Raw genomic sequence first — 13,167 nt, forward strand, 5'->3', positions numbered from 1 at the left:
GAGGTAAAATGAGTCTATATGACAATAAATGAAAAAAAACTATGACACTACTACTAAGATACTTTGCACTATGGGGATAGTAACTTAGACTAATGTGATGTATATGACACTAGTCTAAGTTACTCCCCACTATGACCAGCCTAATACTATGTTACTACGAAGGTGATAACTTAGACTAGTGTCAACTAGTATAAGTTACTCCCCAGTATAACCAGCCTAATACCACTTTTGTAGCTCTCATCGAACGGAGTGAGTCGGCCGGAATTTCATTTGTTGCCCCTCGAACCAGCAGTAGCCGAAACACCGGCCTATGCACCTATGCGCTGCACGGGCCCCGAACCTTCCAAAAAGTCCACTCGGACCTCACCATTTGCCAACTCATTCAGCCCCCTACCCCTTTCTTTCCGTGCCCACCCACACTCGGACCCTCCCTTCTTCCTCGCCTGAAGCAAGCAACGCATCTCTCTCCCTCCCTATTGCTATTCCTCCCTCGCTCGTGCAGATATTCTATACCCCATCCGTAGGTAGCTGCCCGGCCAAAACAACTCGCTCTCTCTCTCTCCACACGAGGAGCTCCCGATGCAGCAGCGCTACTATTCTGGACGCAGCCGGCCACTTGCATTAGGGTATGGCGCGCAACGACTTTGCAGCTGCAAGTAGCGGCCGGCTGGCCTTTGTTTAGCATGGGCTCAGGGCCACGCAGAGAAGACCGCCGCTTTATAGGCCATGCCTCCAGCTCCAACGTGCGTACTACGTGTGTGTGGGTGCTCTTCTCTTCCTCCACAGGGAGAAGAAAGAAGCAAGCAACCGGGCCGAGGTGCGCTGAGTCGCAGCCTCGGATCAGATCCACATCTACTGCTGGAGCTGTCATAATAACTGAAGAGAAAAGTAGCTAGTAGGTGCAATGTGAGCACACCCTGCCAAAACCATTTGTCCTCGTGGCGTAACCCAGCTAATCAAGCGAGCTGGACTGACATCGTGGGCAGTAGCCGCAGTACAAATTTGGAACAGCCCTGCAGCTGTAGGTCGGACTCGAGCAAATGCAGCTGGCCAGTTCAGGTTAGCACCCAGGAACATGGCGTGTTGCCGCCGACAAAACTAATGGAACCTTCCACTAATCAGACCGGCCAAACGCAACCATCATCTGCCACTAGAGCCACACAAGAGAGTACAGCGGCAGGCGAGCGCGTCCAGGCACGACGTGCACGGACCACCACACCGTCAATGGCCCCAGCCCCGCCTGGAACCAACTCGCTCCTGTCCGCCCCCGGCCCGGCCCCGTGCTCCGTGTCCGTGCGCGCGCGCTCATGGCCAACAATAATTCGTGCCCCGCGCCCCACACGACACAAGCACGTCAGCAACCCCAGTCAATCAATCAATCCATGGTGCATTGGGAATCCAGAGCACCAAATCTCACACCCCGATGATCACCCAGCGGTACGATCACCACTTGCGATGGCAATGGGGGAATCAAGTCATCAACCAAGCAATCCAATCATAGAGGAATCGATTGATGTAGTATGTAGGTATGAATCACATATACATGCTATTTCCATATATGTTGGTTGTGCCATGAAAAATCCTTCACATTAAGACCACCACCGGCGCTTATTCTCTGCACGGACGGGACGGAATGGACGAACACGCTCGCCACTTCACCGGCCAGGGCCTGTTCATCTTGTGTTGTTTGATGTACATGCATACATACATACACTCGGAACAAATGTAAAAGAAAAATGGAGGTGGAAGAAGAAACCATCGAGAAAAAGGAAAGAATAAACAGACGGAGCAAACAATCGGCACTAGATTGGTCGGATCGGATCGAGCAGAGCAGGGCAGAGAGGTCGATTGATGGATGGACGCACGAGAAAGGAATCAAACTAGGCAGAGGCATGTACCATGCCGCCGTCACGGGCGGTACGCGCGTCGCGGCTAGAAGAGCTCCCAGTCGAACCGCGGGATCGGCGAGGTGCTGTTGTTGTTGCTGGCCGGCTTCGTCGTGGTCGTCGCGGCCGCCATGGTGGTGGTCGCCGTGGCCGAGGACGTCGACGGCATCGACGACAGCAGGTCGAACGTCTCCCAGCTCGCCGTGGGCGGCGCCGCCGCCGCCTTGCCGGTCGCCGGCGCGGGCTGCTGCTTGAACTGCCGCCGCTGCGACACGGGCGGCGGCCGCGGCGGCAGGTGCAGCGACCGGTCGCCCTTGGCTTGGCCATTGCCGGTGCCGTTGGCCTTGGGCGCCGCCGCGTTCTTGGCGCGGATGACGTCCAGCGTCTCCACGTACTTCTGCACCCGCTTCTCCTGCACCACCAGAGATTCAGTTCCGTTCAGCTCGCCCGCCCCGCGGCTAATTAATGTGCTCGTCAACGGAATCGACGGGGAACTTAATTCGGCCGAGCGTACGTGCTGACCTGCAATCGCCGCTGCGCCTTGACCTCGCCGTCGGCGGCGATGGCGTCCAGCTTGACCAGCTCCGTCATGAGCGCCTCGGTGAGGGCGACCACGTCGGCCTCCACCACCTTCCCGCCCTTGCGCACGATGGCCTCCAGCGCCGACACCTGCAGAGCGCCACCCAAATTCGATCAGCACCCAACTCGATCGACGACGGCGGCGAAACAAAAAACAAGGGAAGGGCGCGAGCACGAGCAGAGTGGTCGGTACCTTGGTGGCGAGCTTGTCGACGTCGAGGCTGATGCGGGAGACGGACTTGGAGGCGCGGTGCGCCTTGTCGGCGCGGCGCTGCTCGATGAGGCGCTTGGCCTGCGCGTCGGGGTCCTCGAGGAGCGCCAGCTTGGAGCGGTCCTTGACGCCGGACATGTCGAGGAAGGCCTTGGAGTCCATCTCCTTGCCCTTGTAGAGCACCTTCTGGTCCTCGTGGTGCAGGCCGGTCTTCTCCGACATCATCTTCTTCACCTCGCCTGCACCCACCACCATTCACGCTCAGTCAGCAGCCAGCTCGAGCTCGAGAGGAGCCAAACCAAAAATCCGGCGAGCAAGGCGAAGCAAAGCAATTGATTGATTGATTGATTGGTTTGCGTGCATTACCGAAGGAGGCCTGGGAGCTGATGTAGATCTCGTGGGAGACGGCGTTGAACTTGACCTTGAGGCGGATGGTGGGCACGGGGGCGCCCGCGGGCGCGTCGGAGCCCGGGTCGCGCTTCTGCACCAGCATCCCGCCGGGCCGCACCTCCCACTCGTCCTCCTTGAGCGCCTCCTTGGCCGCGGCGGCGGGGGAGACGGGGGAGGTGGTCTCCTTCATGGCGTCCAAGAATGTAGCTTTGCCCTTGGCGCGCATCATCTTCTCATGATACGTATTCTATGTACCGCACAAGCAAAGAATCAACCGAGCAACCCTAGCAGCCTGCGCTACCCTCGGCAAGAAGCAAGAACAATCCAAGCACGAGGAAGGAGACGGAAGCTCCGAGTCTCAGCTCCGAAAATCTCTCCTCCTGTCGCCGACGGGGGCTGCTCCGCCGCGGCAAGAGCAAGAAAGAGGGGAATTTGCTGGATCGGGGCAAGACCAGACGAGGAGACACGATCGCGGGTGCGGAGCAGGTGCTTCCCCTGGCGTCGACTCAATTGGGGAATGAAGGAGGAGGGATCAGGGGAGGGGGAGAGGTAGGTGGGAGGGTAGGAGGTAGGAGGAGGAGAGGTGGGGAAAGAAAACACAGCGCAGAGGAGGAGGAGGAGAGTATACAGCTCAGGGACAGGGCGGCAGCGGAATATTTATACTGGAGCAGGCCGAGAGGAGAGGAGAGGAGAGGAGGCGTGCATGTGGGTGGATTCTGGAGTAACAGACGGGGCAAGTAAAACATCCGGCGGTGCGGCCGCAGCCGACGGCAACCAACACAGCGCCGACGTGTAGTACGTACGCGAGGACGGCGGAATATACCGGGCCCGAAAGAGGGCCACCCCACCCGCGCCCCATTCTGCTGCATGCTCTTTCCCGTGACCAGACAAAAGTGGCGCCAGCGGACACGCACGCCGTTGGCGTGGGCAATGCCCCGCCACTGTTCCTTCTCTGTCCGTTTTTCGCCCCGTCCGTGTCGTGCGGTGGCATCCGAACCCGGCGAGGGCTTGGCCGGAAGAGGAAAGCGGGCGGCGCCGCCGGGCGTTGGCGTTTGGGCCTTAGCCTCCAAGCAACCGTCGCGTCCGGGCCAAACTCGCCACTGACTCGCGTGGCGATTGGCATCGGCGCACCAACCTCCCTTTTCCCCCTCTCGCTTTCGTCCTCCCTCCCTTGCACCACCTGCTCCTCTTCTCCTGCCCAAGCCAAGCCGGCGCCTTTCCATGCGTTGCCCGGCCCTGACGTGTCGCCGGGAGCAGCAGCGATCATCGGGGGATTGACCAGCCTCGGCCGGTGGGTGGGTACTGTGCCTTTGCCCCCGACCCAAGCGTTGCCGACCTGGGTAATAATAATCGGGGAAGTGACAGCCGGCGATCATGGTACCGCTAGTAGAATGAATCGCGCATGCATGCGCCGACGTACGTGTATCAGCCGCGAAAAAGGATAGGCACGCCCGCTCGCTCGATCGGTGGCCACCGCCAGCGGCGACACCTACTCTACTGCCCTTGGACTGGGAGTGCCTGTACGCTTTTGCCTTTATACTACCGTACTGATACCTGGAGCGTATCTGGCAACAGCCCGCGAAGCTGCGGGTCGACAAAGGGAATGGCCGCGTGCTGCAGCTGCTGTAGGAGCTCCTCATGGCCGTGTGCACCGGCCCGCGAGCGCAGAAGGGTCCGATCGTACGGACACGCGGTGCGCCTAACGTTGACCTGGTCAAACGCGTTGGTAAATAGTGTCAACTGTGCGATGAGCTCCGGTCTGGAGCAGCAACGCCGACATGCTCCAGACTCGAGAGTTGAGAGCTGAGTTCAGATGAGGGCTTCGTTTCGTCTCACTGTTTTACATTGACCGTAGCAGGGGCGGCCGTACGTTCATCTTCATGCGATCGCTTTTGACTTTTCTTTTCTTCCCCACGCGTAAACCTGGGAACAGTTTGGACACAAACCACAATTTCAAATCGGTTTTTCCTATTGGTCTCTTTTGGTTTGGATTAAATGGGCTGAGCTCCTAATGTAAGCTGGTTTGGTTTGGGCTTTTCCTATTATCGGTTTGGTCTGGTTCGGTCTGGTCACAGACCAAACAGTCTCAAACCATTCTAACCCATGGACCGAAAACTAAATCAAGGACCAGGTTAGGGTCCCGATCAAAGCAATCACCCTTTTTTTTGCCGGGAAAAGCAATCTCCCATTGGCAACGTCTTCCTTGTCGTCTCCACTACTGGTGCTAATGATGATGCTCCTGCTCGCCATGGCACATCCATGCTCCAATAGAGATACATACCAACATCGACCAGGTCCTCGCGGCCGAGCTGCTCAACTACTGCCAGACAGTGTGATATACAACAGTCACATGGCGCCCTACGAGGTGCCCCTTCTTCCCACTCGACGGCGCCGGCGAGTTGGCCGACGAGGTCGGACAGTGCGAACAAGATCGTTTTATACCGTGATGGCCGACGAGGTTGGCCGACTAGTCACATATATATATAGTATCTAGCATTATAGCTTGTTCTATGTACGTACGTTGTGGTGGTGAGTAACATGCAGTAGCAGCTAATCACCCTTCCAACGCCTCTCTTCCCATAGTAATTGGACACGCCCTTGGTTTGAAACTTCAGATTGAAACTGTATGTGGGGAATGGGTTGGATGGGTTTGGCTTGAAAATACGTACAGTTTGGATTGGTTTGGATTATAGCATTTGCAGTTTGGTCTGGTCTGGTCTGATTGTTGGGCTTATACTTGTATGGATTGGGCTGGATTTAATCTGGATTACAAACTATTCCCAGGTTTTTTAGGCCACGCGCACGAAAAAGAAGAAGCCGGTGGGAGAAGGGAGGCTGGCCCGGTGTGTCATCCATCGGTCACCACACGCGAAGCCGAAGCCGGCCAAGCGAGACCAGCACAGCCGCCCGTCACTGCCAGCGAAGCCGAGAGGCCCGCACCGACAGCGCGGCCACGCGGCGGCGCGCCATGCGCCCACGTGATCGGACAGCGACCGTGCAACCTACGGGCCGGACTCCGGAGGCAGGGCAGGGCAGGTGGGGCCCCCGCACGCCGGCGACGCGGCACCCACCCACGTCCGCGTGCGTGCGAGCGAGCGAGCTGGAGCTGACCTCCTTGGCCCGGCCGAGTGCATGTCCATTGTTATTATCGATGGATCAACAATGGAGGCTTCTTTTCTATAGTAACATGTATGCCTTCTTTTCTTATTATCCAGTGCCTTCTTTTCTTATTATCGATCGATCAACGGTAACATGTATGCACATTGTTGTGTAGTGTTGGTGGCTTGCTATAGACCGGCGTGCGTGCGCGCCTGAAGCGGCCAAGGAGATGGAGGCGTGGAGCTGCTGCAGGGGGTGGTGTCAGCTTGCAAATGAGGGAAGGACAAAACAAAAGTGAAGCTGGACGGACCATACGGACACACATCTAGCCCAGCTTCATCGCAGTTCCATGATGCCACTTTTACTCGCCGCCGGTATAAATTGGCCGCCGCAACGCTCTTCCTCCAGCTCGATCGCGCCACCGTACCGCCCTGCTACCGGCCGGCCGGACCCCCGTACTCTGACTGCCCATTATAGCTTGTTCGTACTTCCTACAGCTAACCAGCTGTAGGATCACGGGAAAAGGGTGACAGTTACAGCGCTCCTCACACTTTTTTTTAAGCGAGATGAATGATTATGGGGTTTCTGCACTGCATGGACACAGGTTAAAACGTCCTCTGCTCTGGTTCACCGCGTGTTTCCATCATCTTCAAAGCAAAACTACTCTGGTCCGCTTCACCTTGTGTCTTCTTTTCTTTATGATGATCAAAGTAAAGCTGCGTCTGCGTGCGTGCACGCACGGTCTGCACTTTCCCCGGGTCAACTTGGTGACCCGATCAAGGCGCATGGATTAACTAATAACTGACCGACCAGCAATCTGCATTCACGCACGTCGCGGTGGCCCCTTTCACGAGATCTCGATCGGCAGCGCGCAAACGTGCTGCTGTCAGGACCGGACTGCCACCCACAAATAGTATCATTGTGGACAGGGGAAAGTCCGAAAGTACATACAGGAAGATCAAGGCATGAAGCAAGAATATAATCGCCGGCTTTAGCCAGCGATCATGCCGCCGATCGACGGATCGAGCTGCTTTGCCGGCCATCATCAGCGTCTGCCCGCCTTTGCTTTTGCTTCTGGGCATATATGCCCGGTCTCATAATCATCGATCATGGCACCATAATTTAGTGCGACGCTTTACGAGCGTCGGTCGGTCGGTCGATTAAGGTACGCACTCAACCAGCTTAGTTAATTATTAGCTAGTGTGTGTGTGCGCCAAAATTCACCTCTCGTCAGAGATCAGATTCCTCCTCCAGCTTCGCCTACTGCTCTTTTCCTGAGATTCTTCTCAAGCTAGCGTATCGGATAAAAAAAAAGGGTGTGATTAGCGTGCTGTCATGTTAAAATATCGCCGAATCCGACGGTCCTCGCGCCGCATTAGGCTCGTAGATTAGCCAGCTGTGCACATGGGAGGATCGCAAGGAGCTGTTATTTTAGCTGCTCTTCCATTTGATAGTGTAACGAACAAGTTCTTGTATATACATGCATGTTGGTACACACATGCATGTTATGCTGCCTTTGCCTTTTGAGAAGGGGATATCACTCTCTGATAAGTGCCAATTTTCCATGTCTCTTCCCAAATAAAGCTGGGGTTGCACTTGCACCATTTGATCTGTCGGTTGCCTGCGCCACTCTCTCCCTGGCATCTTCGTTTCTTCTTCTTCTTTTTGATTGTACCACCATCTTGCCTTTCCACACACCCATGATAGATCGACTCTTTGTCCGTTTCACCCATAACCCCTCCTCGGAAAGAAGCATTCGACCTGTTCAGTGACGTGAGGGTTCACCCAATGGAAATCTAAATCTGTCCGTTAGTATTCGGAGATGGTGATCAGGACAAGGAGATGAGTTAAGGTCACTTGCATGGCACTTGGTCCGCCAAGAAATTAAGAGAGCTAACGAACAAGCTTCAGCCTTTGCACCAGCACGCTTAATTAAGGGGGGGGGGGGGGGGGGGGGAAATAAAACACCACCGGTAGTACCATCCCTTTTCACATCCTCCCCATGATAATAGCTTAACTCTTTGTCCGTTTTCTCAAGAAAAAAAAACCTAGGAAATATACATTCAACTTTCCTCCATTTCAAAAAAAAAAATCCGTCCTTCAGTACTTGGAGACGATAATCAGGACAAAAAGATGAGTTATAAAGGTCACTTGTGTTGGATTATGGATGGGCTTAGGCCCATATAAGACACTAATCCCTGGTTAATCTTGAGGCCCAGGTATGAGATGACAGGTGGTGGAAAGTTTAGTCTCACCTTGCTAGTTGAGAAGAGTTGAGACCCCTTTATAAGGGCTGCTCTACCATTTGCCATTGGGAACTTGGGAAGAGGAGTCGTACATGCGGGCTCCTCCTCCGCCGCCCGCCTCGCCACGACGCGCGCGCGCCGCGGGTTGCGGGAATGGGCCGAAGCTTATTTTTGTCGCTCAGGAATGAATTAACTAATCAGGGATAAATTAACGAGTCCCTAAAATGTGGGTCACTGTCCAAGACGTTGGACGGTGGGCTGACTTATGTTGCCGGGATTCGTCGACTCCCTTGCCGGGAGTGCTACCTTATCGGGAACAACGACTCCCTTGCCGGGAGTGGGCCGACTTGGTCGTGGGCCTCGTCAAGGCCCACGACTTTCTTCCTTACGGACTATATAAGAAGGCTCTGACCAGTGAAGTAACCTAGTTCGGTTCACTCGCTCCCTCTCGTGTGACCTAGCCGTCATCTACTGTTCCTCACTCTGTGCTGCCTCCGGCGATCCCATCCCGACGACCGCGTGCACGGCTGGTCGGGAGAGCAGGTGCCTCCGGAACCCTGTCGTTCGATATCCTGCCCGGGAGAACGGCAATAAGGTTTTTGGGGAGCGTCTCGACGCGACTGCTCCCGATCTGTCCCCAACTCTGTTCGCTTCTGCTTCCACTACTTCCTCTGCATCGACACCATGGCGGACGACGCCGCCGCTAAGAAGAAGGCCACGGACGACGCCGAAGTTGCTGCTGCAGCCGCCGCGTTGGCCTGGCCAACCGGAGGGTATGATTTGTTCATCCCTCGTTTACTCGTACTTATGCTAGCCGTATATGTGCTGCTCATAGAAGGTTCGATTCTATGTTCCGCACGTGCTAGTATGCTTAGCTATCGCTATGAGATACATACCTTTTGTGCCATGCTTACTGTTAACTCATGAATAAGTCTAATCGGAAAAGTGCTAATATTTCCAACATCTTTTGCATGGCGCTTGATCATGCTGCATCAGCCAAGAAACCATGAGAGCTAACGAACAAGCTTCAGCCGTGTACCAACACGCTTAATTATTAAAATAAGAAAAGAAATACAGTTTTGCTAAAGCATATCTACATGTGCTCTAAGTATTGCACATTTAAGTCCTATATCATTAATCTTACGTTAAGATTCGTGCAAGCATTTTTTTTTGTCTTTTTTTCTTTTTCTTTAAATTCGATTGAGTCACTTAGATGTGCAACAATTAGGCACACATAGATGTGCCCTAGACGATCAAAGAAATAAAACACCACTAGCTAGTAGCTAGAATTGAATAGCACCACGCTGCAAACCCTTGTCGACAAGTATACAAGTATACACATGCTTGCAAGCTTGAGCAAACCTAGAGAGGCACACGAAAAAGATGCACGGATGACGGGCAGAGTACTTGACGGGCTTAATCGCCTGTCATTGTTAATCTGTTGGCAAGCACACGACTTGTCTCCGCACTTAAAGGAGGCCATCAAACGCCCATAAACAGGCTGTCAGCATTAACTGAGGTCTTGCAGGTTGGCATTCAAGCCGGCCTCCATTTAGCCGCCCAGGATCGTTCGGACAAGCCGATTAAGCCGTGCTGGATTGGATGGACCTGGCCAGCTGCCGCTGCCGCTGCCGCCACTCTGATGCAGACGCAGTGTAGTAGTGTCAGTGTGTGCCACTGCACGTATCGTCGAGTAGTTTTCAGCTGTCCGACGCGACATCTTCAACAGAAGTACGGAGCAAATGGAGGTTTCTGGGGAGGCAGAAGGAAACAGCCGGGTGATTAGCCGTTTGCTGGTGCCATCAGTCTCTTCAGTTGGCCCGTCGGTAGCAGCAAGCACGGCAACTTGGCCCTTGGTTGGAATCGCTCGGGCGCAGGGATGTGTCTGGTGCGACTGTCGTCGTCGCCGCGACGTGCGTGCCGTGTATCGACAAGATAGAGTCTCGGCGGTGTGCGTCGTGAGGAGAGCAACTGCTCAACTTCTTCTTCGGTCGAATCTCGCTTTCTGATGGCCGGTTATCGTCAAATCTTTTTCGGTCGGAGGTCAGCAAAACGACGCCGGGGGAGATTTCTGCGTGGTGATGACGCTTAAACAAGAACGACTAGGATTCAGATCACTCAACGGTATCTTTTTTCTTTTGCGAATGAAGCTCTTGATTTATATTAAAAACCTTCAACAATGCAAGACATGTCAGAAAACACAAGGAAATCAAAACCATGTTTTCAGAGAGGCAAACAATGGGCGGGGCAACATCACCCAGAATCCCCGATACCCAAGGGCCAGTCTTCCGTCGTTGAAGCTGTTGGTTGCCCGCAAGACCACCAGTCCACCACCACAAGTAGCAGGAAGAAGAAGAACATTACGTGGTCCGCAACACGAAGACACACGAAGTGCACGCCCAGGTCCAAAGGACCCGAGACAGCATAGACACTATTGTTTATGCTTTCCTCTATAGAAGTTTGTGAGCCCTGAAGAGCAAGGTTTTGCAGCATACGGTAAGTATTTTACTCTGTTGAAAACCTATATATCAATCTGATGGATCCCATGACTACATGCAATTATCACCCAATGCACACAATTAGAGAACTTCTTCTTAGTTCTTAACTTAGATAGTGAGATTGTCAGACTCACTAGCCTTCCTAGTTATAATAATTAGCGAATAGTGTGGTTGGAGTTGATGATTGTAAGCAATTAAATAAAACGGTTCAGATTTTAAGAACAATAAAGGGTATGATTGAGGTTGTGATTATTCCTCCTATAAAAGGAGCTAGTCTACCACCTTCCTGGATGATCTACCTCGCGTGGTGATTCTTCATGGGCCTCGTTTGTCCACGAACTCGCCACGGCACGTAAGCTAGACACAGATGCAAAGAAGAAGGGATGGGGATGTTGTTTTAGCCTGTAGGGAACGACGCGATCTCGAAGCACGATGCTTCTGAGCGGAAGTTTTCTTCGTCTCCGAAGATCACCGCCGCCTCGATTTGTCTGAGGGTTTGTGCCTTTCTGCCCAACACGAACCTGTGGAAGCAGGTGGATGATGGGTTCAGACGGGGACATGGAGATTCTCATCTTCGCCGATGTGTCGGGGAAGATCGTGTTAACCCCGCTGCCCCCGTCCATGAGAACCCGGGGGAGGTGATGCGTCTCCAACATATCTATAATTTATAAAGTATTCATGCCATGTTTACAACAATTTTATATGGTTTTGGTATGATTTGAATGGAAATAACCCGGACTGACGCTGTTTTCAGCAAAACTACTGTGGTGTTGTTTTTTGTGCAGAAATCAAAATTCTCCAAATGCAGCGATTTTTTTTATGATTTTGTTGGAAGAAAAGAGGCACTGGAAACTTTGTGGGAGGGCCAGAAGAGCCACGAGGGCCCCACAAGACACCAGGGCGCGCCAGGGGGGTCTGGCTCGTCCTGATGGGTTGTGGTCACCTCGAGGCCCATCTTAGCGTGAGACACACGCAAAAAATCCTATAAATACAGGAACCCCCAGAAATGACCCTAAATCAGAAGTTCGGCCGCCGCAAGTCTCTATAGCCACGAAAAACCAATCTAGACCCCGTTCCAGCACCCTGCCGGAGGGGAAATCATCACTGGTGGCCATCTTCATCATTCCGGCCGCCACCACGATGAGGAGGGAGTAGTCCACCCTCGGGGCTGAGGGTTTGTACCAGTAGCTATGTGTTTAATCTCCCATCTCTCTCTCTCTCTCTCTCGTGTTCTTAATTTGACATGATCTTGATGTATCATGAGCTTTGTTAATATAGTTGGATCATATGTTGTTTTCCCCTCTCTATCTTGTTGTAATGAATTGAGTTTCCCTTTAAAATTTTGTTCTTATCGGATTGAATACTTTTATAGATTTGAGAACACTTGATGTATGTCTTATTATGAATACCCGTGGTGACAATGGGGTATCATATGTGTGTTTTGACACTCAACTCACGCATTCCCGAGGTGACATTGGGGCAATCTATGCATAGGGTTGATGCACGTTCTCGTCTTTGTTTCTCCGGTAGAAATCTTGGGGCACTCTTTGAGATTCTTTGTGTTGGTTGAGTATTATGAATCTAAAATTGTTTGAAGCATATGGTATAATCAACTCACGGATAATCGCGGTGACATTGGAGTATCTAATGACATTAGAGTTGGTTGATGTGTATCATATGGTGTTATTTTAGTATGAACTCTTAAATAGATTGACCGGAAAGGATAACTTGGTGTTATTTTAGTACGAACTCTTGGATCAGAAAGGATAACTTTGAGGTGTTTTCGTACCCTACAAACAATTTCTTCTTATTTTCTCCGCTAGATAAAAACTTTGGGGTGATTCTTCATGGTACGTTGAGGGTGGTTATATGATTCAATTATATTAGCATTGTTGAGAGATTGCACTAGCAAAAGTACAGACCCTAGGCCTCATTTTCAAGCATTGCAATATTGTTTGTGCTCTGTTTTGTTAATTGCTACCTTGCTGTTTTTATTGCTCCTATTACAAAAATCAATATCTACTATCATTACTACACTTGTACTACCATCTCTTCGCCAAACTAGTCCACCTATACAATTTAATATTGTATTTGTTGTGTTGGCGACACACGAGACTTTTTGTTATTTGGTTGCAAGGTTGTTTGAGAGTGACCATCTGTTGGGGAACGTTGTAGAAAACAAAAATTTTCCTACGGTTTCACCAAGATCCATCTAGGAGTTCATCTAGCAACGAGTGATCGGATGCATCTACGTACCT

At 52.4% G+C, this 13,167-nt stretch overlaps 1 protein-coding gene across 1 annotated transcript; it reads right to left on the bottom strand.

Annotated features, from left to right (window-relative positions):
• Positions 1 to 1,498: 1,498 nt before the first annotated feature.
• On the bottom strand, positions 1,499 to 4,168 carry LOC125530564 (BAG family molecular chaperone regulator 3-like). The gene is made up of 4 exons (XM_087521394.1): positions 3,043 to 4,168; positions 2,659 to 2,915; positions 2,409 to 2,555; positions 1,499 to 2,298 (listed from the first exon to the last, which is right to left on the bottom strand). The coding sequence occupies exons 1-4, from the start codon at positions 3,293 to 3,295 to the stop codon at positions 1,933 to 1,935; spliced, it is 1,023 nt and encodes a 340-aa protein (XP_087377520.1). The 5' UTR covers positions 3,296 to 4,168; the 3' UTR covers positions 1,499 to 1,932.
• Positions 4,169 to 13,167: the final 8,999 nt, after the last annotated feature.

The sequence above is a fragment of the Triticum urartu genome, chromosome 5A (genome assembly GCF_056163025.1).
Source record: "Triticum urartu cultivar PI428250 chromosome 5A, HENAU_Tu73, whole genome shotgun sequence".
Taxonomy (NCBI): domain Eukaryota; kingdom Viridiplantae; phylum Streptophyta; class Magnoliopsida; order Poales; family Poaceae; genus Triticum; species Triticum urartu.